Here is a 12,567-nt window from a genome sequence, read left to right as displayed (position 1 = left end):
GACGGGAGGGTCAACTGAAAGGTGGTGGGGGGGGGGGATAAAAAGGCAGTGCTCGGGCTTGACTTTGACCCCCGGGAGCCAACGGGGAGAAACGGAGGTACGGAGCGGAGTTGCGGAGTTGCGGGTCCAGCTGCCGTCTGGCAAAGGCTGCACATGGGCAAGGAAGGGCAAGGAAGGGCAGGCAGAAGCGGAAGAAGAGGAGGCTCTTTTGCTGGCGGTCAGCAACGCCCTCTCGGATCAGTCGTCGAGTCCGAAGAAGAAATTGACACGCACACAGGGGCGCACCGGAGGAGCCGATGGTCTGGTCTTGCATGGCGCATGCATACTATGTTACATGTATGTAGGCAACATGTACGTAGGCATGATGACGAGCTCTGCCGCTGCATGTATAATTACCACGGCGCAGTACGTAGGTGCCGGAGCGAGTAACTTCAAGCGTCAGATATCTCTGGGCACGAGTCCGCATGATTCACCCCCTGGGGACCGAGGGCCATTTGGAATATTCACAGGAGACGACAGGGCCCAGGATAAGTGCCTTGTCCACCGTCACACGGAGCATGCTCGTTACCCAGCTAATAAGCTTCTCCGCCAAGGCAGCACGGGGCGCGGCCGGCGTGTCGGGTCGGGTCGGGGTGCTCCAACACTCCGAACCGGCGGCGGGTCCAAGTAGGTAGTTACTTGCAGTACAGATAATTACATGCAAGTCGGCTCTTGGCCGAGGGGGTAGCACGCACCTATAGATGGAGTACGGCAAGATGCTATTAGCTGGGAATGAAGCCAGGAAAGGGCGTGGAAGCGCTTGTTTGTGATGATGGCGCGACGGCTTGTCCAAGTTGGGAGCACATGTGTCATTGATTAGCATCTGCGTCGGCAGGTTTTGTCGCCACGGGATAAACACGCATGCATGTTGAGACAGTGACTCAAGCAACAGCGTGCATGCTCTCCCGCCTCGCCACGATCCGAAGCGCCGCCCAGATCGACAGACTTTTTGCGCCGCCGAAAAAGCAAAAGCGCAGGAGATGATAGTGCCGTTGGTCAATGGGCCAAAAAGAAGCAAAGAAAAATGGAAGACGATGGGAGTAAAAACAAGCAGGGTCAGATATGTAAGGCATTCAGAGTAAAACAATGAATCGGGCGATCTGATAAGGCAAAGTATCTGTACACCCACTCATGCCTTGGCCGGCCGTTAGCGGACAAACCACGAGGCGCTGGCAGCGACGCACAGGAATGCGCCGCCGTTTTAGTGCATCCATGACGCTTGTGCTTCATCGACGGGGGCCGGACTGGTGGTACCCTGCGGCATGATGGCTACCTAGGTACATTACCTACCTACTACCTTACCTGCCCGAGGTACCTCGTTGCTTTTCCTGCTCTTGCTGCTTGCTGCCGGGAGGCCCGTCTTCCCCGATGCCAACCAAGTCGAGTCCACCAAACTCCGCCAGAGGCTCGAGCGTGTGACCAGCAAGAGTGGGTGGGTGGGGGCGACAGAGATGATGGGAGCTTGTTTACTTGAACTGTTGTGTACGGATGGATGGATCGTACCCGAAGCTGAGCTGCGTATTCGTACCGACCTGAAGCGAACCACCTAGTAATTATGAATACCTTAGGTACTAGGTGGGTACTCCCTATTTCCGTACTCATACTCTACAAGGGACTGCCTAGCTGGTGTAGGTCGCATGCATGCATGCAGCGGTCTTCGAGAGATTCTGCTCTCGGGCTCCCGGAGACTTTGTCCAGCCGCTCGACCAAGGATCCGCCGTTTTATCCATCCTCCTTGGCCTTGCGCGAGAGAGATAGCCATTTCCTCCTCCATCTTCTCTTCTTCCTCTCTCCTTCTCCGCCAATTCCTCCCCAACCTACGCGGCGCCCACCCCTTCCCTCCCGTGTGTTTACTCGCCCGGGCCCCTCCTGCCGCTTTCGCTCATTGCCTCGTGGAATTGAATTCGGTACTAAACAAAGCACAAGAGCATTGGGATCTGGGGCCAACCTTCCTCCAATCCCCCCCGGGAACCCAAGAGCTTTGGCCGCTTCTCGAAGCCGCCGCCTGCTGGCCATCCATACCTGTTCTCAAACAAGCGTTGGGATCATGGCTGCAATGTACGGCATGAACGCAAACTATGACTCCACAGCCGCCTCCACGGGCATGCCCATCGGCAACCGCTACCCTTCTCGAGACGACGATGCCGGCCACGACGCCACCGACTCCTCGTCCCCGTCCGGCATCTCGGCCAAGGAGGTAGTGGAGGATGAGGACACCGAGACCGACAAGGCCGAGATGGAGCGCCGCTCCTCGGCCGTCCAGGCCCTCGCCCGCTCATACTCGCGCGCTTCCGTCGCCGCCAACCACCAGAACCCCTTCCTGGCCGGCCCCGACTCGCCCCTCAACCCGGCCTCGTCCAGCTTCAGCGGTCGCGAATGGGCAAAGGCCGTCGTCGACCTGGTTTCCAGCGACGGCTCCGCCTTTCGCTCCGCCGGCGTCTGCTTCCAGAACCTCAACGTCCACGGCTTCGGCGAGTCCACCGACTACCAAAAAGATGTCGCAAACGTCTGGCTGTCGGCTGCCGGTTTCGTCCGCCGCCTCATGGGCTCCGGCCGCCAGCGCATCGACATTCTGCGCCACTTCGACGGACTCGTCCGTACCGGCGAGATGCTCGTCGTCTTGGGGCCACCGGGCTCCGGCTGCTCCACCTTTCTCAAGACCATTGCCGGCGAGATGAACGGCATCTATGTCGACGACGGCTCCTACTTTAACTATCAAGGTGAGTCGGCCGAACGATACCCACCCCCGTGGGGCCCGGAAGTCTGGGGTAATGCAGGAGAGGAGGGGCCTGGGACGGAAGATGCCGTCCGCCTCTGCCGTGCATATGTCCCTGTGCTTACACGGACTTGTGTGGCTAACTCTTGTGACGCTCGATAGGCATGACGGCCAAGGAGATGCACTCGAGGCACCGAGGCGAAGCAATTTACACCGCCGAAGTCGACGTCCATTTTCCCCAGCTCTCGGTTGGCGATACTCTCACCTTCGCCGCCCGCGCCCGCCAGCCCCGCCAGCTACCCCAAGGCCTCAACAAGCATGATTTCGCAAACCACCTGCGTGACGTCGTCATGGCCATGTTTGGCATCTCCCACACCGTCAACACTCGCGTCGGAAACGAGTACGTTCGCGGCGTCTCGGGTGGCGAGCGCAAGCGCGTCACCATATCCGAGGCCGCCCTGTCCGGCGCCCCCCTGCAGTGCTGGGATAACTCGACCCGAGGTCTCGACTCGGCCAACGCCATCGAGTTTTGCAAGACGCTGCGGCTGCAGACGGAGCTCTTCAACAGCACCGCCTGCGTCTCCATCTACCAGGCTCCCCAAAGCGCCTACGATCTCTTCGACAAGGCCGTCGTTCTCTACGAGGGTCGCCAGATCTTCTTCGGCCGCGCCGACGCCGCCAAGCAGTATTTTGTCAACCTCGGCTTCGAGTGCCCGGCGAGACAGACGACCCCGGACTTCCTCACATCCATGACGTCCCCGCTCGAGCGCGTCGTGCGCCCCGGCTTCGACGGCAAGACCCCGCGGACCCCCGACGAGTTTGCCGCTGCGTGGAAGAACAGCGCCGAGTACAAGGCTCTGCAGGTCGAGATTGAAGAGTACAAGGGCGCCCATCCCATCGACGGGCCCGATGCACAGGCCTTTCGCGCCTCCAAGCGCGCGCAGCAGGCCAAGAGCCAGCGGAAAAAGTCTCCCTACACCCTATCTTACACCCAGCAGGTGCAGCTGTGCCTGTGGCGCGGCTGGAAGCGCCTGACCGGCGACCCCAGCCTGACTGTCGGCGCTCTGATTGGGAACACGGTCATGGCCCTCATCATCGGAAGCGTCTTCTACAACCTCGACGACACGACGGCGAGCTTCTTCCAGCGTGGCGCCCTGCTCTTCTTTGCCTGTCTGATGAACGCCTTTGCTTCGGCTCTCGAGGTAAGATGCCCTCCCCCTTCTGACACCCATGAGAAGGACGAGTGACTGATGGTTTGCCGACGCAGATTCTCACCCTGTACGCCCAACGGCCCATTGTGGAAAAGCACAACCGATATGCCATGTACCACCCATCCGCCGAGGCCATTGCGTCAATGCTCTGCGACTTGCCCTATAAAGTCGCAAACTCCATCGTCTTCAACCTGACCCTCTATTTCATGACCAACCTCCGCAGAGAGCCCGGGCCCTTCTTCTTCTTCCTCCTCATCACATTTAGCACCGTCCTCGTCATGTCCATGATTTTCCGCACCATCGCGTCGGCATCGCGCTCCCTGTTCCAGGCCCTGGTCCCGGCCGCCCTCTTGATCCTCGACCTCGTCATCTTCACTGGTTTCGTCATCCCGAAGAGGTACATGCTCGGCTGGTGCAAGTGGCTGAGTTATATCGACCCCCTTGGCTACGCCTTTGAGGCTCTCATGGTCAACGAGTTCCACAATCGCGACTTTAGGTGCACCCAGTTCGTCCCCTCGGCCCAGGCACCCAATCCTAGTCTGGCCGGCGCGCTGGCCAAGTACGCCAACCTAGGCCCCGACAACAGTGTCTGCAGCGCCGTCGGGGCCGTCAAGGGCCAGGACTTTGTCAATGGCGACGCCTACACCGAGTCCAGCTTTGAATACCAGTGGAGTCACCGCTGGCGCAACTTTGGCATCGTCATCGCCTTCATCATCTTCTTCCTCGCTTGCTACATGGTCGCCGCCGAGCTCGTCTCCGAGAAAACGTCCAAGGGCGAGGTCCTCGTCTACCGCAGGGGACACAAGCCCGCCGCCGCCAAGCATGCCGAGAAGAAGCAGCGCGACCCCGAGGCCGCCATGGCCAACATCGGCCCCGTCGTCACGGCCGAGAGGAGCCGCGGCGGCGGCGGCAAGGAGGGAGGCCTCCTGCAGGAGCAGACGTCGGTCTTCCAGTGGCACGACGTCTGTTACGACATCAAGATCAAGGGCGAGGCGCGGCGCATCCTGGACCACGTCGACGGGTGGGTCAAGCCCGGCACCCTGACTGCCCTCATGGGCGTGTCGGGCGCCGGAAAGACGACGTTGCTCGACTGCCTGGCCGACCGCACCTCGATGGGCGTCATCACGGGCGAAATGTTTGTCGACGGCAGGCCCCGTGACATGTCGTTTCAGCGCAAGACGGGCTACGTCCAGCAGCAGGACCTTCACTTGCAGACGACGACTGTCCGCGAGGCTCTCAACTTTAGCGCCCTGCTGCGTCAGCCTGCCCATGTTCCCAAGGGGGAGAAGCTCGCCTATGTCGAGGAGGTCATCAAGCTCCTCGAGATGGAAGAGTATGCCGACGCCGTCGTCGGCGTTCCCGGGGAGGGCCTCAACGTCGAACAACGCAAGCGTCTAACCATCGGCGTCGAGCTGGCCGCCAAGCCGCCTCTGCTCCTCTTCGTCGATGAGCCCACCTCGGGCCTCGATTCGCAGACTTCGTGGGCTATCCTGGACCTCCTTGAGAAGCTCACGAAGGCGGGCCAGGCCGTGCTCTGCACCATTCATCAGCCCTCGGCCATGCTCTTCCAGCGTTTCGATCGGCTCCTCTTCTTGGCCAAGGGCGGTAAGACGGTCTACTTTGGCGAAATCGGCGACAACTCCAAGACGATGACGAGCTACTTCGAGCGCAACGGCGGGCACCGCTGTCCCGACGAGGCGAATCCCGCCGAGTGGATGCTCGAGGTCATCGGCGCGGCCCCCGGGTCGTCGACAGACATTGACTGGTTCAACACGTGGCGCGGCAGCGCCGAGTATAAAGCCGTGCAGGCCGAGCTGGAGAGGATCAAGCGGGACAAGCAAGAGGTGGCGAGCGACCCCGTCGACGACGACCCCGGCATGTACCGCGAGTTCGCCGCCCCTTTTGGGGAGCAGCTCAAGGAGAACCTCTTCCGCGTCTTCCAGCAGTACTGGCGCACCCCCGTCTACATCTACTCCAAGACGGCCCTCTGCACCCTCGTCGCCCTCTTTGTCGGCTTCGTCTTCTTCCGGGCCCCCAACAGCATGCAGGGCCTGCAGAACCAGATGTTCTCCATCTTCCAGCTGCTGACCGTCTTTGGCCAGATTGTCCAGCAGTCGATGCCGCAGTTTGTCATCCAGCGCTCACTCTACGAGGCGCGCGAGCGCCCCTCCAAGGTCTACTCGTGGAAGGTCTTTATGCTGTCGCAAATCATAGTCGAACTGCCCTGGAACAGCCTGATGGCCGCCATCATGTACTTTTGCTGGTACTACCCCGTGGGCCTCCAGCGCAACGCCGTGCCGACGGGTGAGGTGGCGGAGCGCGGCGCCCTCACCTTCCTCTACCTGCTCATGTTCCTGCTCTTCACCGGCACTTTTTCGACCCTCGTCATCGCCGGGTTCGAGACGGCCGAGGCGGGCGGCAACCTGGCCAACCTCATGTTCACCCTCTGCCTCATCTTCTGCGGCGTGCTGGCCCCGCCCAGCTCCCTCCCCGGCTTCTGGATCTTCCTCTACCGTGTGTCGCCGTTTACCTATCTGGTGTCGGGCATATTATCGACAGGCGTCGCCAACACAGCGGTCGAGTGCGCCGACAACGAGCTCCTCAAGCTTGAGCCTTTGGGCAACCAGACGTGCGGGGACTTTTTGTCCCCCTACGATAAGATCTACGGCGGCCGCATCATAAACCCCAGCGCCGACGCCGGGTGCCTGTACTGCCCGGTCGCCAACACAAACACCTTCCTCGCCGGGGTGAGCAGCAGCTACAGCGATCGGTGGCGCAACTTTGGCATCCTCTGGGCCTATGTAATCTTTAATATAGCGGCGGCGCTCTTTGTCTACTGGCTGGCGCGCGTGCCCAAGAGGAAGCTCGGCGCAGGCAAGAAGAAGAAGGAGTAAGGTGCTCTTCCTTGGCTTTTGACGTATTTTGGCTGTACATTGTTGCCTGGGATGGGGAGTTTTGCGAAGAGCTGGAGAGGTACAGCTGATGTCATGGACGACCTGGGAGCTGTCTTTTTCAAAAGGTCATGATTATTGTTCATTTGCCCTCGGGGGCTTCTACTTCTCCCTCTGGCGTATCAGGCTGGAGTGGTGGACATAGAAAGAGGAGAGATATCGATATTTAGACGAATACAAGAGAGGAGCCTTCATATGATATCTTGCTGGGCTGCCCAGCATTACACGAACCTGCCATTGCGTCCATAAGGTGCGTGTAGGGTAAGGAGTAGGGAGTCGTGTTTGATACAAGGCCGGTGGTCTACGTGTTGGAGCTAGACGCCAACGTGGGACGAGAACGAGTCTCAGAGACTGCGTATTCGATCCGAGTCTCGGCCATTTGTCGACAAAGGGGGGGGGGAAGGGGGACGAGAAGTGACTACATGCGTAGGTGGACGGATAGACCCCGAACAACCGGACGGACACACCAACTGGACAGTGCAGACAGACACTAAAGTCCTGGCGATGTCAGCACCGCGTGCCGTGCGCCTTGTCGACCTAGTGGCCAACGTTCAAGGGTGGCTCCCTCCCCCGTTGGAATGGAGACGCGGAGCATCTCGCGGGGGAACTCGTTGACGACAAGGACCAACCAACTATCTAGTGCGGACAAGTTACTACGCCCTCGGGACAGAGAGCCCCCGCATGACGAGTAGGTGCTGTGCAAACAAACGATGTTGGGGTTCCCCCCCCTCCCCTCCCCCGTCCAAAGAGAGTTTCGGACAACGACGTTTCAAGCCCATGTTGGCTGGCCTTGCATGAATCTGGGCCGTTTGACGCGGCGCGGAGACGCGAGCTAGCCACGGCTGTGGGGGAAACAAAACGCCCGGCCCGGGACGGCATTGCTGCCGGCCATCAGCCAGTCAGTCATGCGAGAGTCGTTCCGGTGATGGTTCTGATGATGTCAACCACGGGCAACGGCGAGGGCGACTCGGCCTGCAATGCGTCAACCTAGATACAGCGATATCCTACGACGCGCACATGGCGGCGGCACTCTGGAGGAGGAGGGGGTCTTCGCGTCTTCCCAGGCAGACATTTTGTGTTTCATTCCTTGCCCTTGTCTCTCGCTGGGAGCCGAATGCGCCCTAGTTCGTGCTCGCCGCTCGGCTCCGAGACTGGAACCCTCGACGCGATGCCCAAGATTGTCCAAGTCCGGAGCCCCCCTCCATCTCAACTTGGCGACGAGGTCACGTCCGAGGCAGCACGATCCCCGCCTCCTATCACCAGATGGCGGGGCAAAGAGAGTCGAGTCGAGTCGGCCCACACGTACCTACCTGGTTCATAGCCTGTCTTGCTTGCCTGCCTGCCCGTCATGCTGTTTCGCGTAGGCCATATGCGGCGTGCCAGCCAGCCACCAGCCAGCAGTCAACAGCCAAGCGTCCGGTTCTTGGTGCTGCAGGGGAGACAAGGGGAGCAGGCCGGGCGCGTGGGTCAATCAGGCACCTACCTCTCAGCCGTCCACCCGGACCAACAGCCGTCCCCAACCCTCGTCATGTTGGTTATGCATCCCGCGGCACGTCGCGCGTCCGCAACGCGTTTCTTTCGTCTTTATGCTGTCTCGCCCTGCTAATTCAGATGGACAGTTAGGTATGAAGTCGCGGATCTTGGTGACCAACGGCCCGAATATCTGGTGCCGCACCGAGCTGGGCGATGAGTTTTTTTCTTGCCCTCAAGGCTCCATCGGTAGGGCGCGGCGGGTGTCTGGCAGCACCTCAGTGGGTGAGGCAGGGTGCGTTTGGGTCACTTGCAGTAGCGCAAGGGCCGGCGTGGACGAGAGATGATTCTCGTGGAAGCCTGGGCCAATGATCCAGGCTTGCAAGGGGCCCAAGGGAACTCGTCACGTTGGGACAGCCAGATCGGACTGTTGTCGTCTGTTGTCTGTTACTGAGGGCGATTTTGGCATCGGACGAAGCGGCATCGGGAGCCGGGGGCCGGCGGTTAGGACACAGACAAAGTCCCGGCGCCGACGGCCGACGGGCAGAACCGGCAGAGTCCGGGTGCGTGGTGGCTCAGAAGCGAACGGGCAGGATTCAATCTGGCCAGAAGGCCGTGAGACAAAACGCTTGTTGTCTCTATGCCCCTTTGGCACCCCCTTTTTTCCTTTTCCCGTTGTTTCTTTTCTCATGCCTTCTCCCCTTTTCCAATCATTTCGAGGCAGAGACCGTGCTCAAGTCGAGACAGCAGCACCGTCAGAATGACGGGCATCGGGCAACATGGCCGTCCCGCGATCGCCCTATTGACCGGGTCGGGCCCGAGATGCTGTCGACGAGAATGCCCCCTTTCCCGACGGCCGATGCTTCTGGTGCATGGCGCCTTGCTTCTTTTCACCCTTTTTCTTCTTTCACCTGCTTCCTTCCAGCGTCTTGTTTCCCGCTCCTCTTTTTCCTTTTCCTCTTCTTCTTTTTTTTCTCGCCGGCCTCCAAGGGGTTCTCGTTGGAAGGGGGGCGGAGATGGCTAACTCGTACCAGGTAGCTCAGCGACTAGTCAGGGAACTTGGCGCTCGGATGGTTTGAGCCAGACGTTTCGTGGGGTGGTGGTGGCTGTTGTTGTGCGGACTTGCTGGCTGTTGGTCGAGGGACATGAGTCTGAAGACGAGACGGCGCCGCGAAGAGGTTGGCGATCTGTTTGGGTGAGACCGCATTTCAGACGACGGAGATCCGTGTGGTTCTCGGTACGCGGCGGATCAATCGCGAACAAGACGCATCTCTGGTTTGCAAATCGAGCTGCAGTTCGTGACGCCGGGGCCCTGTGGCCTCATCTCCACGTCTGTGTGTTAGGAACACACCGTGGCGTGTGCAGATACAAGTGCAGTACAAGCCACAAGGCCAAGATTGAGTTAAGCGTCAGGAACACACGGGCTTTTACTGGCGCTGGTGGCTGATCCGCAAGCCAGAACAGCTGGGGAAGGCTTCTCTCGCTAACGAGAGGCACTTGCCGGCTCACGCGAGGAGTAGGTTCCCTTCTTGTACCCCTTGTACCTCGTACTAGCCCGTGGACACCTGCAGCTACCATTCCATGCTCTCCTCGCCTCGTAGAAAACATCTCACGGCAAGCACGCTCTTGCTAAAAAGCATTTGGATTACGGACTACAATGTCCGTCATGTTCACGCGTCCGGGTTTCCTCTACTGGATACCATAGTCATTCATTGCGTCGGCACACTTTGTTATTGTGGTGGCCGAGGCGGACTGTCCTTCCGGGTAGGCAGGCAGGCGGATGCGTCATCGGGGAGCCAAGTACGGAGTACTTGCAGGTACAGAATACCTTGAGTGACCCACACCACCCACTTAGACAATTCCCTTGCTGTACATGAAGCAATGAAGGAGCTGACAAAATAAGGACCATGGCAAGCAACAGGGGGGGCCAAGGAAAACCGCTAGAATACAAGGCACGACGACCCAGGCCACATATATAGAAATAATTACAAGTGGTTCCCCAGAGGCTGCTCTTGTTTTGTTTTCCTACCTTTTTTTTTTCCCCTTGTGGATCTGAAACACAGCACCTCCTTGGCTCTCGGGGCTGACATGCCCATGACTTTGGACGCGCGAAAGCTTCGTGCAGCTCCGACACTGCCTTAAAAGCCGCCACAGGGGAAGTCACGGTTGCTGTGTACTGTACACAATGGGCTGGTCAAGGACGTCGTCTCCGGTCGCTGAAACAGACGGTGTCTCGTGGCTTGGCTCCGGCCATGAGGTCGCATCGAAATTAAATTGTGCGACTTTTTTACTCATCATTCCGTGCTGCAAGGCCAGATGGTCGAACCAGGCCTGTGCCATGACCTGCAAAGCCCGTCCTGCAAAGCCCGTCCTGCAAAGCCCGTCCTGCAAAGCTCGTCCTCTCCTCTCTTCTTGGGAGCCGGACGTGGTGAGATGGCCTTGGCTTGTTGAATGTTGGCGCGGGCTGAGTGGCCAGACGGCAAGAAAAGCGGCAATGCCCCGCCGCCCAGACGAGGGCTCATGTTTGTGTTAAGCACCCGACGGTTCCCCGAGCGCCAAGCGTCCCGCACACGACCCGAACACCGCAATCAAACCGACAGCCGTGGTGGCAGAGGCTGATTAAACCAAAAGCAGGGGTGGCTCCGTCCAACTTAGTACCCAGTAGTCAGTACCTAGCCGCAGCCTTGGCCAGGGCTTTGGCGGCACCGAATGCACGGAGTTGAGTCCCGTCCTCACCGCATCCATGGGGGCACGTCATCTTGAAGGGGCTGACTGTATTGCCTATTTCGCCCTCGAGTCCATGTCGACGTCATAAGGCGGTATCCATAGAGCCAGGGGGGAACAGCGGGAGCTGGGGGCGGAGAAGCAATGGAAAACCTACCTAAAAATAAAGGAGACGGGGGGGCTTTCGGGAACGAATAGCGACCATGCCCACGACAGGCAAGCTCAGGCCGACAAGCCCGACGGCTGCTGCTGCGCGGTAATACTGTTTTCCCAGCGCTCACCAAGCAGTCGAGGCCTTCGGGGGGTTGATGCAGCAGAAGCAAGTCGATTGGGCCAGCTCGCTCCCAGAGGGAGACACAAGACGAGGGACGGCGAGAGAGAATATTGGATGCCCGCCTCTTGCGACATGTCACGCTGAGCGCCGACGAGGCAACGGTTTTTTGCTTTGAAAGAAAGAAGGGGCATATGCATGTGGTAAGAAAGGCGGCTGATGGCGACGAGAGATGGACGAATCGACGGGATACGAAGCAGTGCCTTGGTTCGGGAGCGTCTCACACGTCGCAGGTGTGATGCCGGCCGCGATGATCACGCGCGGGCAGTGGATGCGGAGAAAGTGGCTGGAAACGGAGGAAAAGAAAAGCTGGACGTCCACCAGCCTCCATGACCATGCCGAGTCTTGAGCTGCATGATGGACGATGAGCACGAACAGGACGACAAGACGGATGAGTCATCACCCAACAGACTTGACTGGAGGTAACTTAATCAATTGTCGAGGCCGGCGGAATGCAAGTTTCGGATGGTGTATTGCTCATTGGTGACCTGGATGCCCGACATGCGGGAACTACGGGCCCAGGAGGGAAAGGAGACGGCAGTTTTATCTCGCCAAGGCACCTATTTCAATCTCGAGCGCCTCCTGGCACGCGTCTGCCCAATGCAAAGCTTTTGTTGCATTCCCCTGGCGCGGGCGGGTGCATGCAGGTGCAGGTACAGTACTGTACAGTCCTGGAGGTACCCGGGCGCAGTGCACTGTCAGGGCACACGCTTCTACACGCATAGGCGACCCCTGATGGTGCTTCCCGGATTCATCCTCGTTCTTACAGAAGGGGGGTATCCGTGCCGAGTTGAGATGGCAGCGGCAAACCCCCAAGCCGCGCGCTCCATTTTCGACCAACGCTTCGCCAGCAGTCCTGGCCTCCCCTCAGCACTACCAGAAGTACTGGTAGTAGCTCCCGGTACCTTACGGAGAGCCGAGCAAGCATTTGCCCAGGTAGGTCGGTATGCAGATTCCTGGCTGGCCCGCGCCAACGGCTCCTCAGGCTGGGGGCATCCACGTAAGAGAAAGAAAGAGGCAAGGAACAATCCATTTGTTGACATTATGATGTGTTACCTTGGTGTGTTACCTTGGTGTGTTACCTTGGTCTGGCACGGCAGACAGGTCCGATTGCCGCGGGACTTG

The 12,567-nt window shown here is 59.3% G+C and overlaps 1 protein-coding gene across 1 annotated transcript; it reads left to right on the top strand.

The window, feature by feature from the left end:
• Positions 1-2,086: 2,086 nt before the first annotated feature.
• HRG_07629 (ABC-2 type transporter domain-containing protein) lies at positions 2,087-6,860 on the top strand (the record flags this gene model as incomplete). The annotated part of the gene is made up of 3 exons (XM_044866100.1): positions 2,087-2,759; positions 2,918-3,957; positions 4,023-6,860. 3 exons carry the CDS (start codon positions 2,087-2,089, stop codon positions 6,858-6,860), a joined length of 4,551 nt encoding a protein of 1,516 aa, XP_044719064.1.
• Positions 6,861-12,567: the final 5,707 nt, after the last annotated feature.

The sequence above is a fragment of the Hirsutella rhossiliensis genome, assembly GCF_020360975.1.
Source record: "Hirsutella rhossiliensis strain HR02 chromosome Unknown scaffold00008, whole genome shotgun sequence".
Lineage (NCBI taxonomy): Eukaryota > Fungi > Ascomycota > Sordariomycetes > Hypocreales > Ophiocordycipitaceae > Hirsutella > Hirsutella rhossiliensis.
Note: the sequence above shows the minus strand (reverse complement) of the source record. Positions and strands in the feature narration are given on the sequence as shown.